Source organism: Miniopterus natalensis, chromosome 8 (assembly GCF_054644295.1).
Source record: "Miniopterus natalensis isolate mMinNat1 chromosome 8, mMinNat1.hap1, whole genome shotgun sequence".
Taxonomy (NCBI): Eukaryota; Metazoa; Chordata; class Mammalia; order Chiroptera; family Miniopteridae; genus Miniopterus; species Miniopterus natalensis.
The window spans coordinates 68,655,580-68,676,001 of NC_142088.1; the positions used below are offsets into that span (position 1 = coordinate 68,655,580).

Here is a 20,422-nt window from a genome sequence, read left to right on the forward strand (position 1 = left end):
ACATGGAGTAATGAACAAAATAAAAATAAAGTGAAAGTAATGGGATGGACATAACTTAGCAAAAATTATATCAGCATAAATTATATGTCAATGCTCTCGATATTTCTGGGCTAATGGGAAGGAAAAGAAATATTAATAAATCAAAGCAAGAGGGTAATTTTGAAAAATTATATTTGGTTTTGGAATTCAGCCAGAGGTATGCAAACCACAGATATTCATCCTTCGTCTCAGAACCAAATTCTTTTTCTGTAGCCCAGGTAGGACCATACGTGAAGTGAGGAGAACAAGGCTACCCTGGTATTGCCCTGCTCAATCTCCACAGCTGGCTTTACACACTCTGCTCAGTATTTTAAATTAAAGTAGCTCTGGTAAAAGTAAATGATAGACTGGAACTTTTTTCCAGAATAGATAAATTCTCAGTCAGACTGAAACCTCTGTTCCCATAGTTTTGCCTTCCTATCCATTTATATCTTCACTTTTAACAAGCCTTATTCATCCTTGTAGACTCAGTCCAAGTTCCAACTTCCGTGAAAAATTTCCCAAAAGTTTGAATCCAGATGAATTTTACTGAAATTCTGTGACACTCATGTTGCACTGCTTAGTAATTATTGCATGAACATGTGACTTGCCTCCTTATTTGGACTATAAGCTCCTACAGGTTATGTAACATTTACATCACTTATTTTGTAGAATCTAGAGCATTCCCAGCCCAGTTATGGGCCAATAGAAGGTGTTTAAAGTGAATAAAAATGGGTTATTTAGGCCCTCGACACATATACTTGCTCAGAGTGGAGAACCTACTGGAGCCCTGTAGGATGAATCTGGTTTTGAACTTTCTCCACATAAAGCATTAATGACATTTTATGTTTTATTTCTGCCATTAATTTTTAAAGTGCTGGGAAAATCATTTTTGGTTGCATGTGAAATATTGTACTGCTTTTCAGAGTGAAAAACACATGTGAGTCATTTTTGTTCTGAATAATTTAGGATACTCAGGATATTCTATTTCTGGATAAAATAGTTCAACATAGGATTTTAGTATGCATGTGTGATACATATTTAAAAACAAGAATAAAATATCCTCTTGAAAGATTGTAGTATATTCAGTCATTCAAATTGTTTTCTCTGAAGACCCAAAAATGCTAGGGCATTGCCCGCTTTGAGTTTGTCCTGAAAAAGAAAAGAAAAAGATTTCATTTTAAAGCATTATTTAACAGTTGTTTTTAAGTACTTTATTGAATGTTTTTATCAGGTTGTTTTTTTTTTAACTTGTTTTTGTTTTTAATATATCTTTATTGATTTGAGAGAGGAAAGGAAAGGGAGAGAGGTAGAAACATCAATGATGAAAGAGTCATTGATCGAGCCCACAACCTGGGCATGTGCCCTGACCGGGAATCGAACCCCGATCGCCTGGATCCTAGGTCAATGCTCAACCGCTGAGCCACGCCCGGCTGGGCGAGGTTTTTAAAAAATCAGTTTCCCAATGTGAGAGAAAAATATTAGCAGGTTAAGCAATGAACCTTTTACCACTATTTGAAATCTAAGTTTGAAACTTGGTTGTAGGAGGAAAGGAGGAGATAATAAGGGGGAAGAGCCTCCTTAGGAAAATGCTCTTCGGAAATTTCCACAGGACTTTCCAATGGATTGTAAAGACCATTTGGAGGCAAAACAGAGCAAAGGTACAGTTTAGAACTGTGGGACAGGAGAGCTAGAAACAGTACTTGGAGTCACGTAGCCACCCCCCAGCTTCCTGTCCTTTTGTACGGTCTCAAATAAAAGGGAAGCTCTTTCAGAGCAGGAAAAGTGAGAGGGATGAGGAGTCTCAGGTGAAGAGTTCTGGTCCTTGTGTCCTTGTTAATCAAGACTTCAATTCCAATATTCAAATTACTAGAATCATTACAATTTTTGAGGTTGGTCGATTGTAACAGGAATATTAATTAAATGAAAAATTTAGACATTTTTCTTATTATTCATCTAACATGCAAACATAGATGTATTATTTTGATATGCTTCTTTGCAGGTTTCTTTCTTGTCTTCCTGAATGTAGTTGTACTAGGTTGACTTTCAGCTTTTAAACATTTTTCCTGACCTTTAATAGTTCAGCTATTTCTGGTGATCTAGTAACAATTCTAGGAATATTAAGTGTAATAATTCCCTGTCCTTTGACATCACATATCAAAGTACTCTGAAACCAAACACAATTTGAGCAGGAAAACAGGAAGGAAATAAAAGGCATATACCTTCGTTTCTGCATCAAATTCTTCCATGGATTCTATCAGTTTTCCAGGTTCCAGCTCGCCTAGTGGAAAGGGGTAATCAGTTCCCAAAATGACTTTATCCTGAAAAAAGGGAATACATTTTTATTTATAATTTTTTAGAACAACAAAGAACCTATAAACTTATATTTATTTATTGCAAGCACTTTTATGGTAAAATATCAAGTTTCTTCCTGATTAATAGAAACAAATTGATCTAAAATTTTAATTTGAAGGATTCAAAACTTATTCTGACATTTTCTCCAGTAGGTGTCGCTATTAGGTCTCCTAAAGTTGCAAATCAACCCTCATCCTTCCCTTTTTCAATTTTCAATAACTGAAATACAGGATACTCAAATATAAGAAGCAGACATTTATTTAATAAAACATGCTCATGCCTTCAGATGAATTTAAAGATTCTGTATTTCTTAGAATGACATATTGCAACTTATCCCACAATTTTTGAAAACATACTACAGTTGAAAAGGAAAAAATAAAACAATTGAATGAAAAGAAAACAAACCCCCAAACAATTCCCATCTCTATAAACTGGATCATTGTCTATTTTTTGAATGAAGTAGCTTCAAATTTTCATTTGACACTTAGCACATCAAAGCACAAAGGGCTCACCACCTACAGATACATAAAGCAGTATGTCAGGCAATGCTCTGGAATCTAGATCAGCCGGGTCAACAGAAGAGAAGTGGTCCATGTCCTCAGAGAACTCATAATCCAGTAAGGAGGCCATTAAATCAATAATGACAGTTTATCAAAATAAAATGCAAAGAACACATTTTCATCCAGAAATTGAACTTCTAGAAACATATCCCACTCATATGCATGTAATGAAATATATACAAGGAAATGAATTGCAACATTATTTGTAGCAGCAGGATACTAGCAAACTAAATCATAGCATATCGAAAACCAGAAGGGAATGAGGGATACTTACATATGCCGAAATGGAATAATCACTTAGTTATATTGTAAAGAGGAATGTACTTGAAGTTATATTTTAAAGAGAGAGAAAAAACTCTAGGTCAATGTATCTGCTATATTCATATTTCTGTTTTTAACAAGGGACCTATACATACATGAATGCATGTTTGTATGTATACAGTCTATTTCAGGAATGGTACCCAAGAAACAAATAACAGTTTTTCCAGGAAAGAAGACTAGGATTTGGGGTACAGGAGATCAGATCCCCCTTCTTTTTTTTGAGATATAATATTAATATTAATTATATTAATCTTTTAAAAGTGTACATAATATTAATATTAATATTAATATTAATATTAATATTAATATTAATATTAAAAGTGTACATAATATTAATCTTTTAAAAGTGTACAATTCAGTGGGCTTTTGGATATCCATGAACTTTTGTAATCACTCCCATTATTTAATTCCATAACATTTTTATCACTCCTAAAGTAAACCCCATTCCCATTAGCAGGCACTCCCCATTACCTCCTCCCTCCAGCCCCTGGAAAACACTGATTTGCCCTCTGTGTCTATGGAATTTCCTATTCTCAACATTTCATAAAAATGAAGTATAATATGTTGCCTTCGTTCAGTTAGTATAATGATTTCAAGGTCCATTCATATTGCAGCCCAAATCAGTTCTTTTAAGCCTGAATAATATTCCATCATATAGATATCCCAGATTTTGTTGACCAGCTCATCAGATGATGGACATTTGGGTTGTTTGTATCTACTTTTTGGCTATTATGATAATGCTGCTCTGAACATTTGTGTACAAGTTTTTGTGTGCACATATGTTCATTTCCCCTAGGTATATATCTAGTAGTGGAATTGCGGTACCACATGCTAAGTCCATGTTTGGCATTTTGAGGAACTCTTTTTCACAGTGGCTGCAGCATTCTACATTTCCACCTGCAAAGTATGAGGTTCTGATTTTTCCAAATCCTTACCAACACTTGCTGTTGTTCATCTTTTTCATCATAGCCATCATAGGGGTGTAAAGTGATATATCATTGTAGTTTTGATTTGCATTCCTATAATGGCTAATTAAGTTAAACATTCTTTGGAAAAATACCTGTTCAGATCATTTGTGTCTATTTAAGCCCATGTATATTTTTGTTGTTGTTTAGTTAGTTGTAAGAGTTTATATTTTCTGAACACTTATTGGGTATATGATTTACAGATATTTTCTTCATTCTTTGGGTTGTCCTTTTACTTTATTGGTTGTGTCTTTTGAAGCACAGAAATTTTTAATTTTGATAAAGTCTAATCTGTTGTTTTTTTTGGCAGCTTGTGGTTTTGGTATGATATTTAAGAAATTATTGCATAATTCAAGGTCACAAAGATTTACAACTATGTTTTCTAAGAGTTTGTAGTTTTAGCTCTTCCACTTAGGTCTTTGATCATATTGAGTTAATTTTTCTGTGTGGTGTAAAGAAGGGGTCCAACTTTATTTTGTGTTTTTTTTTTTTTTTTTTTTTTGCATGTGGACATCCAGTTGTCCCACTACAGTATGTTGAAAAGACTATTCTTCCCTCACTGAATTGTACTGGCATCTTTGTCCAAAATCACCCGATCTTTGTGTCTGTCCTTACGCCAGTACCACACAATTTTGATTACTGTATATGTGTAGAAAGTTTTAAAATTGGGAGTTTGAATCTTCCAATTTTGTTCTTTTTAAAAATTGTTTTAGCTATTCTGGGTCGTTTGCATTTCCAAGTGCATTTTAGGATCAGTTTGTCAATGCCTGCAAAAAAACAAAAAACAAAAACCAAAGCACACCTGGTTTTCTGATAGGGATTACATTGAATTTGTAGATCAATGTGCAAAGTGTTGCAATTTAACAATTTTTTTTCCCCAGTCAGTGGGATGTCTTTTCATTTATTTAGGTTTTCTTCCATTTTCTTCAATAGTGTTTTGTAGTTTAGAATCCAGGTCTTGTACTTTAGTTGAATTTATTCCTCAGTATTTTATACTTTTTTTGATACTACTGTAAATAAAATGGTTTTCTCAGTTTCATTTATGGATTATTCATTGCTAGTATATATACTGTTAATTTTATATATTTATTTTGTATCCTACAACCTTGCTGAATCTGTTTATTAGCCTTTATAGTTTATTTGTGGGTTCCTTAGGATTTTCTTTCTGTTTTTTTTTTTGTTGTTGTTTTTTTTGAATTCTCACTGGAGGATATTTTTTCCATTGCTTTTCAGAGAGAATGGGGGGGGGGGTGGGGAGAGGGAGAGAGAAAGAGAGAAAGATCGACGTGAGAGAGACACAGTGGCTAGTTGCCTCCTGCATGCACTCCGACCAGGGTCAGGAATTAAGCCTGCAACCAAGGTACATGCCCTTGGCCAAAATCAAACCTGGAACCCTTCAGTCCATGGGCTGATGCTCTAACCACTGAGCCAAAACAGCTAGGGCAAGGATTTTCTATATACAAGGTCATGTCATCTCCAAATAATTTTGTTTCTTCCTTTCCAATCTGTATGCCTTTCATTTCTTTTTCTTGCCTAATTGCCATGGCTAAAATCTCCATTACAATGTTGATTATAAGTGGTGAGGGCAGAACATTTCAGTCTTTTGCCAGTAAGTATGATACCATTATTTTGAGTACTTCCTTACTCTCAGGCACAAGAAGTCATTCTAGCTCACTTTGTACTTTATCTGTATTTAAATCAGCCTTTCTCCAAGCAGTTTAGCTTCCTTATAGTGGAAAATGGTATCTAGAAACCAAGACCTGAGTACCAGATGTGATAATTATTGTTGATATGGTAGTGTGTGTGTGTATATACACTCAGACGCACCTATATTTCTATATCTCTATATCTATATTTGTAACTACCTTCTCTAACAAGGAGACACTTGAATTTTAGTAAATTTATTTACTCATTTTGCTCAAGCTTAGAATGCACAAAAAGTATTGCAGAATTACCAAAACATACAGCTGCAAAAAGCAAAATTACTAGCTAGAATTCAATATTTTAAAGGTAATAATTACAGACCAAAGTGCAAAATTCTTAAGTGTTCAATTAGATAAGTTTTGACAAATGTATACACCTGTGTTACTCATACCCCTATCAAGATACAGAACATTTCCATCACCCCAGAAAGTTCTCTCATGTCCCTTTACTTAAAATCGTTTCCAGTTTTGGGCTATTTTGAGTGAAGCTGCTATGAACTTTCTTGTAAAGTCTTTTTGAGGACATATGTGTTCATTTCTCTTGGGTAAATACGTAAATACAAAAACAAAAACTTTTGTTTCATAAGGTAGGAATATGTTCTACTGGCAGTGTATGAAAGTTCTAGTTGCTCCACAAGCTTCCTAACAGAGTTTTCAATTGTTTTGGTTTTAGCCACTCTAGAGATGGGTTGTGGTTTCTCATTGTGGTTTAAATCGCATTTCCCTGATGAACTGATTATATAGAACATCTTTGCTTAGTTATTTTTTACCATTGTAATAAACATATTTCCTTTTAGTTTTTTCTGTTTTTTTCAACTTTTAGTTGAGATATAATTGACATATAACATTGTATTAGTTTCAGGTGTATGACATAGTGACTTGATATATGCAGTAGTCCCCCTTATCTGTAGGGAATATGTTCCAAGACCCCCACTGGGTTCCTGGAACTGCAGATAATACCAAACCCTATATGTAGTATTTTTTTCCTATACATACATACATATGATAAAGTTTAATTTATAAATTAGGCACAGTAAGAGATTAACAATAACTAATAATAAAATAGAACAATTGTAAGAATATACTATAATAAAAGCTATGTGAATGTGGTCTCTCTCTCTCTCTCTCTCTCTCTCTCTCTCTCTCTCTCTCTCTCTCTCGATATCTTATTTTACTGTACATATAGCATGGATACTCTGGAAAGAGGGATGATTCACTTCCTGGGAGGGATGGAGCAGGATGGCATAAGATTTCATCCTGTTTCTCTGAACTGTGTGCAATTTAAAACATGAATTTCTTACTTCTGGAATTTTTATTTAGTATTTTTGGACTGCAGTTGACCATGGGCAACAGACACTTTGGAAAATGAAACTGATGATAAGGGGGACTATTGTGTAAATATTGAGAAATGATCACAATAAGTTTAATTGACATGCATCACCTTACATAGTAACAGGTTTTTTTCATGTGATGAGAACTTTTGAGATTTACTCTCTTAACTTTCAAATATACAACACAGTATTGTTAACTACAGTAACCATGCTGTACATTATATCCTCATTTAAAAAAAAAAAAGTTTAAAATTAAAAAAAAAAAGAACTTAGTTACCTTTTAATTGCAAGTTTGTACCTTTTGACTGCCTTCACCCATATCCTCCTGCTTCTTTAAACATGTTTATTGGCTAGTTGTATGTCTTTTGGAAAGTGGGCATTTAAGTCTTTTGTTCATTTTTAAATTGGGTTGTTTGTCTTTTTATTATAGAGTTGTAGTAGTTCTTTATTTCGGATATAAGTCCTTTATCATATATATGTGTGTGTTTTGTGATGTTTTCTATCATTATGTGGCTTACCTACTTATTTAATTAATTTTTCTTATGATGAACTAAAGTGTTTAACTTGATGAAGTGTTTATTTTTTAAATGTTTATTGCTTTCTGTGTCCTGTCCAAGAAGTTTTTGCTGGCTTTCAGGTTGAGAAGATATTCTCTTATGTTTTCTTCTTGAAGCTTTATAGTTTCAACTTTCATGTTTAGGTGTATGATCCTTCTCAAATTAACTTTTTTTTAATACATCAAAATGAATAACTTTAATGAATTGAAAGTAAATCTATGAGTCTACAGAAAAAGGAAATGTGTATTTGACATAATTTTACAATGTTTTAGATCAACCTCTTATTTTGAAAACTGGTATTTAGAAATAAAGAATTAAATTTTGTCCTGTCTTCTCAGAACTGATGATTTTTTAGGAATTTTAAATTTTATTACATGTGATATTATTTTAGCTAAGTAGGTAAATCCTATTTTGGGGATGTATCCTGCAAAGCCTGCTCTCTTGCTCCTTGTGTTTAGGGCTCCCTGTGGCTGGATGAAGCCTGGCTCTTTCCCTTGTTCCAGCTGAGAGATCAGAGCTGGTTTGGAAGTGGGTGATGTTAGGAAAGCCCATAGTTCTCCAGCATCCCATCCCTGCACACAATCCTCTGAGCAGGCACCCAGCTTGCCCAATCCTTTTCAGTGCAGTACACAGCCATGTCCTCAAAAGTCACTGATTCCTGGGGCCTGGCAGTCAAGAACACTGCTGTCATCATCTGACCTCTTTTATTCCCTTCTTGGGAAAAGGTAAAAGTCTCAGCAACGTGGCAGCATTTCAACAAACAGAAGTTTTGGGCACCATTCACCTGTCTTTGCACACCAAACCCTCATGCATTAAAGACAACCTCAAATTAAGTTTTGTGTGTGGTGTGAAGTAGAGCCAAGTTTCATTTTTTAACCTCATATGGATGTCTACCTGTTCCAGCACCACTTATGAAAAGGCTTTCCAATCCCCATTTAATTGCTTTTGCACCTTTGTCAAAAATTAATTGACCAGACAAGAGTGAGTCTATTTCTGCACTCTCTAGCCTACTCCATCAACCTATTTGCCATCCTATGCTGATACCACATTGTGCTACAGCTTCATAGCAGCTCTTGAAGTCAGATCGTGCAAGTCTCCAACTTCATTTTCAAAATTACTTTGGCTCTCTGGTCCTTTGTGTATATGCCTAAAATATTAGCCTCAGCTTGGATTATGTTGAATCTACAGATTGTCTTGGAGAGAATTGACATATTAACAATATGGACTTTTTACTAATCCATAAACATATGTATGTCTGGGCCTGGGTGTCATGGGTCACTAAGCTTTGGATTTTTCCTCCATATTATTTCTTCCATGTATCATTTACATTTCACTTCCCCAGTTTCTCCCTTAACTCAGGCTCCTACCGCCTCTTAGCTCAGCCAAGTGTGAGCTCTCTATTCCCAAAGCACCCTATATACACTTTTATTCATAGCACTTCTTACATTTCTATGGGCTAATCTCTTGTAATAATAATAATAGTAATAATATGTAACATTTATTGATTGCTTACTCTGTGCAGGATGTTGTTCTAAGCCATTTGCATTCATTAACTCACTTAATCCTCACAACTTTCCTATGGGATGGGTTTTATTATGATTCCTATTCAACAGATGAAGAATCAGAGATGACAACTAACTCGCCTAGAATCGCACAGCTCTATCTACAGCTGTGTCTCCATCTCATCCACTCAGCTAAAAAATGGGACAGATACGGTGTCTCCAGCTCTGAGCCAAAGGCCTGGTATAGAGTCAATGTTTATTGAATTAAACTGGGCCACTACTATAGTTTTTAAACTGATCTCTCTGATTTCAGCCTTATCAATCGGTACCTAACGCTGGAGAGAATACTATTTTAAAAATACAAATCTGATCATGCCACATCCCCACTTCAAATCCTTCAATAATTTCCCATTATCCAGAAAGTAAAGTCCAAATTCCTTAGCATAGCATGTTACCCCCAATAAATGTGAGAAAGCTGTCCAGACCTGAGTTGGGGCAGAACTTTGGGGCCCGATGTGACTAGCTGCTCTTCCTGGGAAATAATTAGCATTCTTCTTCTTTTTTAAAAATATGTTTTTATTGATATTAGAGAGAGGAAGGGAGAGGTAGAGAGAGAGAGAAACATTGATGTGAAAGAGACACATCAATCGGCTGCCTCCTGCACGCCCCCTCCTGGGGATCGAGCCTGAAACCAGGGCCAAGCACACTGACTGGGACTCACACTGGTGACCCCTCCGTGCATGGGACCACACTCAACCAACCGAGCCACACCGACCAGGGCAATAATTAGCATTCTTGATATAATTCTTTTTCTCCCCTTTTCCACCCCTTCTTTTTTATTCTCCAGTCTAACAGCACTATCTAACCATTTTTTCCCCTATAAAATGTCTGAAGAGATAGAATCTTTGAATTGGACTTTTCAGAAAGCCTCTTCTGAAACAAGTTGGAAATTAAATTCTTACACTTATCAATCTAAGAGTTTCTTTAACAAATGTGTGTATTGAAGAAATGAATGCTTTACTGTATGAAAGAGGGAAGTCTCATTATTACTAGGCCTCAAATATTAAATGTATTTTTAGCCCTAGCCAGTTTTGCTCAGTGGTTAAAGTGTAGACCTGTGGACTGAAGGGTCCCGGATTCAGTTCTAGCCAAGGGCATGTACCTCAGCTGCAGGCTCCCTCCCTGGTCTGGGTCAGGGCCCGTGCGGGAGGCAACCAGTATCGATGTTTCTCTCTCCTTCTCACTCCCTTCCACTCTCTCTGAAAAGCAATGGAAAAAATATCCTTGGGTGAGATTAAAAAAAAAGTATTTTTAAATAAATTGAAACTGTTGTGAGGATGTGACATTTTTATTTCTACCAAAAAAATTTTTCCCCTAGGTTTTATGAATATATTTACATTAAATAATATGGTAAGTACATGATAAAATTTAGAGAAAGGCCATAATAGACTAACAATTATTTCTAGATTCCTATATTCACTACTGTATAAAATCAAGCAACTATACCTGCTGATAGAAGCCCTGAAGACCCAAAGTTATGTCTACTCACATCTGTGCCAACAGCTGATCTCGTTCTGAACTGCCTGATTGGTGTTCGCCGGAGGTTCATTTGTCCCTATTGCTATTCCTCTTGCTAATGCTGTTTACAATTCCAAAACACAACATAACTTTTAAAAGTCCCACACTTACATTTGTCAACTACATTAGCATGGAATTGAAATCTAGAAATTTATTTTTCTTTCTAGTCCAGAATTCTTCCATTCCCAGTATTATGGCTTTCTAGGACATAGAGACATTTTACAGGGGGCGGGGAGCGTCTGTTCTGTTTTAATGCGGAGAAAGCAAATGACTTTAAAGCAGAAATGAAAACCACTCCTCAGCAATTCATCCTCTCTGGTTAAGATGCTTCCCTGCTCCCCTTCCTAACCTGATTTTGGACGCCTGTTGCAGAACACCAAACTTATGGTTTGGCAGCATTTAATTATTATTTGTGGCTCTTGTACACGACTCCTCTTCATAGGAGGTTAATTATCCTCTTGTAACAATCTGGTTTGTACATTTTTCATACCCTTATCTGGTTTTACACCTTTTATTGATACCTCCTGGTGAATTTTAAGCATTTTTAGGTTGTTAGTAATTTCATAAGGGAGAGGGAAGTAGGCATAAAAGAACTGGAAATGAAGTTCTTGTTTATTGCTTTTCTTGTTTAGAGGGAGAAGGGATAGTAGCAGGGAAAAGGTGGGGAGAAGAGATTCCTCAAGAGTCATACGGTTGCATATTCCATTTCTTAACATCAGTCTCTACTTGATTGATGCTTAATAAGTACCTCTGGAGTTAAAAATGCTTTTTGTATTACTATTTCTATTACTTGTTATCTTGTAACTGTAAATGGATTGTTTTAAATGGATGACATGCAGAATCCTGGTTAAAGAAGCATAGGACATGGCCTTGGACGATATATTTGCCACTGATTCAAGCTCCCTGGGATACCTGACTCTTGTCACAGCTCAGGTTCCCAAGTAACATACCTGATCCTGGCCTCCCCAAAGCTGGAACTTTCTTCTGTTTTTCTTGTCAGTGATTTAGGAGTCTCTTCCCTTGGGATTGATCATGAGCCAACTTCTAAGGATATCTGTGTTAACGTAACACTTGACAACATTTACATTTTAGTAGGACTTTTCTAAAGACTATTAAATCCAAAGGAATAATTCTAACAGTGGGCATTTTGGGTGCCATGGCTGTCTCTTCTGAGATCCTGAAATTATATCTTCTAGACAGACAATGGTTTTCTTTATTAGGTAGCAAAGCAGGGAATGATCCTGATTGATTTCTCAGTACCAAAAGACTGCCCAACATATATTTCCCTTCCCAAAGCCAGCAGCACACATACCCTATGAGGCCAAAGACTCACTGAGCTGATAATAATAGTGATTAATATTCCTGCCAGGGAAGAGAAATAAACTGCTCACCTGCTGGGATGCATTAACTCTTTCACATTTTCAGGGGATGCTGTGAACACTGGAAGATGTAGCTTACTAAATACATTCAAATAGTGGAAGAGAATTCATTTTTCTTCTGGAAAAGGAACAATTAACTATATTCTTATTAGCATATTTCATTAGTAGTATTTACAACATAACTCTGCTATATCATAGCTTGCTACAAGTATTCTGGTATACCAAGGATTCAGTTTGTCCCCTGAGATATAATTTCCTAGAGAACGAACCAGATTTTTCTCGATCAATACAAAGTAAGATTAGCCTTACATCCATGAGATCATTACACAACTCAATTAAACAAACATTAATTTAATACCTACTATTTGTAAAGCACTGGATAACATAAATCACTGACATTTGTATAGTCCTTTGGCATAGTATTATATAGCTCCTCACATCAACTCTACCTCGTTATCAGCTCCATTTTACAACTGGGGAAACAGGCTGAGAAGGTAAGTGGCTTGATAGCAAAAGTCACCCAGTTAACAAGTGGTAGAGCCAGAACTTGACCTCTCTCTCATTTACCACAACTTCTTGAAAAAGTAGTAAGTTATACTCTTGTTCACAGGAAGCTTACAGGCATCAAAAAAGGTTCCACTCTATTGAGGACAGCAATGCACGGTGCACAGGAAAATATCATTTCACTAGGATACAGACTGGAGAGGCTGTTACAGATAAGTATTTAAATTTCAAGTCAGATGGAAATATTCCTAATACATATGATACGCTCCACTGCCTAAACATAAAATAATCTTTCTTTGGTGAAAAAAGATCTTTTTATTGCTTCCCAATCATCCTAACCTTTAGAACCCCTGAACAAAGTAGTCCGGAATGTTAATGAAGGCATGGAAAAGGGGTGAAGAAGCTTTAGCCTTTGGGCCTGATTTCCAGCTTAGGTCCATCTTTTAACCCAAAGATCAAATTCCCAAGACAAGATCACATTTAAGCCTTTTGTAAAAATTTGAGGCCTGAAATGCCTAAAATGACACTGCGACTTCTAAAAGTGAACCATTTCTTTTACTGTGAGATAAAAATACTTTCTATTTTGCAGAACAGGAATTTCTGGCTTCTCTATAAAAAATAAAGAAAGGAACATATGAATAGATATATTAGTTGAAGGGGTTAGTTGAAAGTCTAACTTGCAGAGAGAGGCCTCTTCACTTTAAAAAAAAAATTGAGGTGAAATTCACATAACAAAATTAACCATTTTTAAAGTGTACACTTTGGTGGCATTTAAAACCCTGCTAAAAAGATGGTAAAGAGATTTTATTTTTAAATTTATCTTTATTGTTGAAAGTATTACAGGTGTCCCATTCCCCCCCCCAATTGACCCCCTCCACCTCACTCCCACCCCCTCCCCAGGCCTTCAACCCCGTTATTGTCTGTGTCCATGGGTTATGCACATATGCATATAACTTGTTTGGTTAATCTCTTCTTACCCTCCACCCTCTGAAATATGATTGTCTGGTGCATGCGTCAATGTCTCTGGATCTATTTAGTTTGTCAGATTCTTTTGTTCATTAGCTTCTTAAAGAAGACCCTTCAACATTTCATGTAGTACCCTTCTGGTGGTGATGAACTCCTTTAGCTTTTCCTTGTCTGAGAAGCTCTTTATTTGACCTTCTATTCTAAATGACAGCTTTGCTGGGTAGAGCAATCTTGGTTGTAGGTTCTTGTTTTCATCACTTTGAATATTTCTTGCCACTCCCTTCCAGCCTGCAAGGTTTCTGTTGAGAAATCAGCTGACAGTCATATGAGAGCTCCCTTGTAGATAACTAACTGCTTTTCTCTGGTTACTTTTAAGATTGTCTTTAACCTTTGGCATTTTAATTATGATGTGTCTTGCTGTGGGCCTCTTTGGGTTCCTGTTGCTTGGGACTCTGTGCTTCCTGGACTTGTAAGTCTATTTCTTTCCCCAGGTAGGGGAAGTTTTCTGTAATTATTTTTTCAAATAGGTTTTTAATTTCTTCTCTCTTCTCCTCCTGGCACCCCAATAATAAGAATGTTGGGCCTCGTGAAGTTGTCCCAGAGGCTCCTTACACTATCTTCATATTTCTGGGTTCTTTTTTCTTTTTGTTCTTCTGGTTGGGTGTTTTTTGTTTCCTCATGTTCCAAATTGCTGATTTGATTCTCAGCATCCTCTACTCTACTGTTGATTCCCTGTAAATTATTCTTCATTTCAGTTCCTGTAGCTTCATTTCTGATTGGTACTTTATTATGTCATCGATGGTCTTACTTGTTTCCTTAATAGTCTTGCTAATATCCTTGAGCATCCTTATAACCATAATTCTGAACTCTGTATCTAGTAGCTTGCTTGGATCTATTTCATTTAGTTCCTTTTCTAGAGATTTCTTCTGTTCTTTCCTTTGTGAGATATTTCTTTGCCTTTACATTTTGGCTGCGTCCAGGTGTTTGTTTCTATGTATTAGGTAGAGCTGCTATGTCTCCTGGAATCTGTAGAGTGGCTTTGTGTAGTAGGTGTCCTGTAGGATCCAGTGGCTCAGCCTCTCCAGTCACCTGAGCTGGGCCTTCTAGGTGCTCCCCTGTGTGGGCTGTGTGCACTGTCCTGTTGTAGTTGAGCCTTGGTTGCTATTGGTGTCACTAGGAGGAATTGACCCTCAGGCCAATTGGCTGTGAAGACCAGCTGCAGCCACAGCCAAAGAGCTGCTGTGCTGGAGACACCGCTATGGAGCAGGATTTACTTCAGTGGAGCTTTGGTGTTCACCAAGTGCGCCCCTTGAGTGTGTCACTTGTGGATGTGGTAGGGTTGTAATCTAGTGTGGTAGAATCTGACCACCAGGTGCACTGTCTCTGGGGCCTCCCAGGAGGTGCAGAGTCAGCCTCTTCCAGTGCCTTTCCCAGGGCCACCCAGCATGAGCTACACAGCAAACTGTAGTTGGCTGCTATTGTGCTGGGCTTGGGGGTGTCCAAGAGAGGCCAAGCTGTGAGCCAGTGCAGGCTGCTGCTAGTGCCAGGCCTGGGGCCGCTTATCAAGCCGTATGGGGCCCGCTGCTGCTTGTTTGAGAGATTTTAGGAAAGTCCTAAGCATGAGGCTAGAGAGGCCACTTGCATAGAAAAGCCCCTGGAAATGGCCTGGATGAGCTGCAGGTGGGGAGGGGCGGGGCCTCAGGGGTTCACCGGGGCGGGGCCAAAGGTGAGAGGCAGATTCAGAGAAGGTGCCTGGCTGCTGGCTGTGTGCAGGGAGGACTCCACAAAGGAGCAGTGGCCTCCGCCAGCCCTTCTGCCTGGGAGGAAGCCGCCCCTCCAGCTCTCGCCCGGATCTCAGGCAGGTTAGTTCCTCCCCGAGTGTCCCAGGTCCTTTCAGGCTGCTGCCCGGCGCTGGGCTCAGGGATCGTGTCCGAGTGAGTCCGTGCGGGGCCCTTTGAGAGGAGCTGCTAGGGCTCCCGCAGCCTCCGACCCTCAGGGACAGTCCCCGCTGGTTTCACAGCCCGCAGGTGTGGGGACGTCTCTTCCCGGCCCTGGAACCTTGGGCTGGGGGCCTGGTGTGGGGCTGGGACCCCTCGCTCCTCCGGGAAACCTCCGCCGCCGAGATGCCCTCCCGGGTTTAAACCGAGGCACCGGGTGTGGGCCCTCGTCCGTGTCTCCGGGATTCAGCCCCGACCCACCCGCGTCTCTGCCCCTCCTCCCGGTCTTGGTGCCTCTTCAGCTCCCTGGTTGTGGGGCTTCTGTTCAGCCAGATCTCAGGAGGCGCTGAGTGATGGTGGTTCTGTATATTACTTGAAATTTCGATGTGGTTGCGGGAGGCGGCGGGGACCATGGCTACCTACGCCGCCATCTTGTTCAAGAATCCTTGGTAAAGAGATTTTTAAAGGGCATATATCTGGCTTATATTGCCAAGCCCCCCAACTGTCTCTAATTGTCAGCACCAGCTGCCTCTGGAAGTAGAGACAAAGATGAGACTAAAACCAGGAGGGTTTATTTAAGCCTGTGTCAGAAGCAGTTAGACTCTAGACACCTCCGTGACTCTGCTTTGTCCAATGTCTGCTTTTCCCTCACCCTGGCAAAAGGCTGGCCGCTTAGTCTCAGAACAGGGTGAAAGGGAGGGTCTCAACTGGAGGGCACCGGGCACAGTGGAGAGTGGGGCCTGTTCTGAAAGCAGGAGGGTTAAATAAAAGTGTACTCATTAAAAATTGAGACTTCCAGTATTTTTGCCCTACTTAGTTCCCAGAATATTAGTGGCTAGACCTTTACCATTCAGAGAAGCAACTGAAAAAGCTTCTCTGGGAAACTGATAAATCAAAAAGGAAATACCAAATTTCTAGAGTTTCTAAAGTCCATGGCTCAGTCAGGTTACTCTGGAGAAGACCACACGTGATAGGCCCCATCCACACGCAGAGATTTCTAAACACCTTTTCAGTCACTGCTCTTAAATATGAGCAGATAGCCAAGGATTACAGACACTTGAGGGAATCATTTAATAAGTTCAGGAAATCTCCCAGGACATAAAGCAAACACTCAAAGAAGGGGGAATGTAAGACAAAAAATAAATAAGGTTCAACTTTAGAGTAATAGGAACTCCAGAAAGAGAAAACAGAGGAAAGGAAGTCACTAAAGAAAGAAATTAAGACAATTTACAGAATATAAGGGCTCACCAGGTGGCAAGTATAATGGCTGGAAAATAGACCCACATCGAGTAACATTATTGTGAAACTTCAGGACAAAAAGAAAATCTTAGCCTTTGAGACTGGGGGAGGAGGGGAGAGAAGCAGGTTTTATATGAAGATTCAAAGATTAGAATGCAATTACAATACTCAACAGCAACTCCAGAAGTCAGAATACAATGGAAAATGTCTTTAAAATTAATAGGAAAAACAGTTTCCAAACTAGAATTATATACCTAGCCAAGGAACTCATTGTAAAGGAAGAATAAAGATATTTATAGTTAACTAAGTTTTCCAAAATTTCATCTCCCATGCTCCGTTTCTCAGAAAGTTAGTGGAGGATGTTCTCCACCAAGCAATTGGAAAATCATAGAATTCAGGAAACAGGGAATTCAGTGTGTGTGTGTGTGTGTGTGTGTGTGTGTGTGTGTGTGTGTGTGTGTGAGACAGAGAGAAAGAGAACGAGAGCGATCAAAGGGAGATTTCAAGATAATGGTGGTGCAGCAGGTCTTAATAGCAACCCAGTCCAGATTGGAGCAAGTCAGAAGACTCCTGAGGTATTTCTTCAAGAAGATAGGATTAATAGGCTACGGTACACAACGTGTTTAAGTGTACTTAGAAAAGAGTTACAAAATTGGTGGAGAGTTTGAGTTTTAGTGTAAGTGGTGAGCAAAAAAAAAAAAAAAAAGAATGAGAGATAGATAGATGATAGGTAGATATATAGATAGATTCATAGATATTGGTGGGCCACAGTCATCTCATTGAAAACATAAACATGTGGGAGTGGACTTGGAACTGATTAGTGGAAGTTGGAAGGACCTAGAGAATAGGGAAGGACTAAAGATCCTTGTAAAGACTGTTATTATAAGCCTGATGGACTGTGAGAAGGCATTGCAGGAGGGAAGGCTGCAAGGGGTGTTTCGGAGGCATGATCCCCAGCGTAAAGAAGGCCCGTGGAGCCCACATGGAGAGAACAATTCCTTGCTTTGCTGCGCACAGTGCTGGTTACAGAGACCACGGCAAGCAGTGCGCTAATGTCGCACACGCAGCTGCGTTCTACTGAATCGTCATCACAGAAGGCTAAGCCGCACGCACAGTGTCATTCTGCTGGAGCGTCACTACATAAGGTTGCCATCATGTGCACGCGCAGGATGGTCTGGGTCACGCACGGGACACCGAGACCGGTCAGCCCTTACCCGACACACCTGACAGAAGGCTGTCGGTAGGACTTGAGGGAGAGTGAGAAAAATGGTATTGGAAACTAGAGGAAAGGAGGTCTTTGCTCGGTAGTGGCAAAAAAATTAGCAGCACTGTCAACTACTTGCTGCTTATAGTAACATGCAAGAAGAGTACCTTAGATGAAGGATTGTTAAATATAAAGAAGTCAGGAATTGTTGGGTTTGAAAAGTCCCAGTCCTTCCAATGCCAAGTGATGCAAAATTAGAGTTGGTTTTCTGGCAAAGATTAAAACCAAGGCACAATAAAAAAAAGCCTAAAAATGAAGTTAAGATGTAACTATGATATCTTTGTTTATGACCTCAAAAGATTTAAGGCAGTGCCTCAAAGAACCATTCTGTCAAACAAGAAAGGCTTCTAGGTAGCTTAATGGTGTTGTCCCTCAGCACCTTTCAAGAAACCAAAGGTAGAGAAGGGCTTTCTCAGAGACTCATGGGTCAGGCCTAATGGTGTGAAATCTTATAAGATTCATTCTAAGACTTACAAAGCTTTTAAGAGATTTGTATTAGCAGAAACACCACCAGCTTGGTTTGAAAGGAACAGATAGAATAAAATGAAAAGAGGTCTTTGGACACCCAAATTTGTAGTCATGAAGTGGTCTGGAAAAGCTCCTTAGCCATAAACACAGGCTACCTTTCCTGGAAAAAGAGGGATGTTTCAGAGGGTAGAACCAAGAGCCACAGAGAATCATTCCTATGCTTTGAGTTATAATCAATAACTGCCAACATGTGCCTCATGGGTTTCAGATTTGCTAATGACTAGTGACTTGTCTGAACTTTCTATTTCCCCCTTTTGGAAAGGAGAGTCTGTGGCAACTATCCTTTGCCTGTCTTACCATTTTCTATTGAGCATGTGTTGGGCAAAGAACTTGTCTCTTTACTTCATAGTCTTCAGATTGAGACCAACTACATGAGTGCATCATCCACAAGTTAATTTAAATGATGAGATCCTAGACTTTAAGCTGGCTGTGAATGGATGAGACTTTTGGGGGTGGTTATAGGAGGGGTGAGGATATTTTGCGTTTAGGAGGAATAAAAATCATTTGTGGCCAGAGTGTGGAATGTGGTGGTTTGAAAATATGTCTTTAAATTTTTGATACACCTCCCTTCAAAGGTGGAGCCCAATTCCCATATGTAGTTAATTAAATATAACTAATATCTTTATCGAAGCAGTCCTGTGCCCACTTTCTCAGCTCTTGTCCCCCAAGGCAGCCACTTTTACCTTTTTAAACTGCATCTTGTGATAATTCCCCTCATAATTTCAGATAATAAGCATATACTATTGTTTCTTGATTTATTAACTTTAGAGAGTATTTACCAACTTCCCATTATAATCATTGAGAATTTCTTACCCCAACTTTTCTCCATTTTCCCAGTAGAATTACAATTTTCAGTTAAACCAGTACTTAGTATTTACACAGTTATGACTGTAAATATTGTTCGCTGCTGATGAAGTAATGTACAATGATTATCTGCCATGATATGGGTGTTTGTTTTCTTGGAGTTCATTATTTCCTTTTCTTTCATTTGCTTAATTATCTGTGCACGTGCTGCTTGTTTGTCCCTAATGCATCGACAGATCTGTTCCACGTGTGACAATCATTGTTTCAGCTTCTCAAACACATCAATTGTCCCATCAGTTCTTTTTTCCCGTCCTGAAGACTTCCCTCCACAGCATTCTGTCCTCTTGATCCAGTCGGGACAGTGGCTCTCTAGCCCAGCTGCTGTGCTAGGACTTCCCTTAGCTGTTTTGGTTTGGGGATTGTTTTTGAGAGATTTGCTGATATGGATCTAACTAGAATGAGGAAGCATTAATATTTTAAAGAGAATCCTAAATTATTAATATATACTGCTTATATGTCCTGATTCACTAGCCTGTGAGGTCACATAGAATGAGGTCATATTTGCTTTGGATGCCCAAATTATAATGGCTCAGAACTTCGCAGTTTGAATGCAAGATCTCAGCACCACTAACTTTGCAAAGTGCCCTCTGAGTTTTCCTGTGGGTCCCTAAGAGGGAAGTGCTCACTATCTAGTCTGTCCACAGGCTTTTGCCATGGTCTTCCACTTCTGCTCTGACCGCTGACCAACATGGACTGCCCTGAATGCTGTATGAAGTATCCCTCATGCTAATAGTATCCCTCACTGTTGACGGTGTCTCTTGTGAGGTTGGTGTTGCATTTGCCAAGGGTGTTTTTTCCTGATTTTGCCATTTCCAAGAAAACCAGGGAGTACTAGGCTTGATGGGAGGTAA

The 20,422-nt window shown here is 38.7% G+C and overlaps 1 protein-coding gene and 1 pseudogene across 1 annotated transcript in view; both read right to left on the reverse strand.

Moving 5' to 3' along the window:
- Positions 1-1,107: 1,107 nt before the first annotated feature.
- Positions 1,108-20,422, reverse strand: part of ACMSD (aminocarboxymuconate semialdehyde decarboxylase) — a 42,681-nt gene continuing 23,366 nt past the window's right edge. Inside the window, exons 9-10 of the mRNA XM_016206238.2 lie at positions 2,241-2,339; positions 1,108-1,170 (exon numbers count right to left, since the gene is read on the reverse strand). Of these exons, the coding sequence (XP_016061724.2) occupies positions 1,108-1,170; positions 2,241-2,339 (162 nt within the window). The remainder of the gene's footprint in view (positions 1,171-2,240; positions 2,340-20,422) is intronic.
- Positions 8,079-8,501, reverse strand: LOC148092637 (KRAB domain-containing protein 1 pseudogene; annotated as a pseudogene).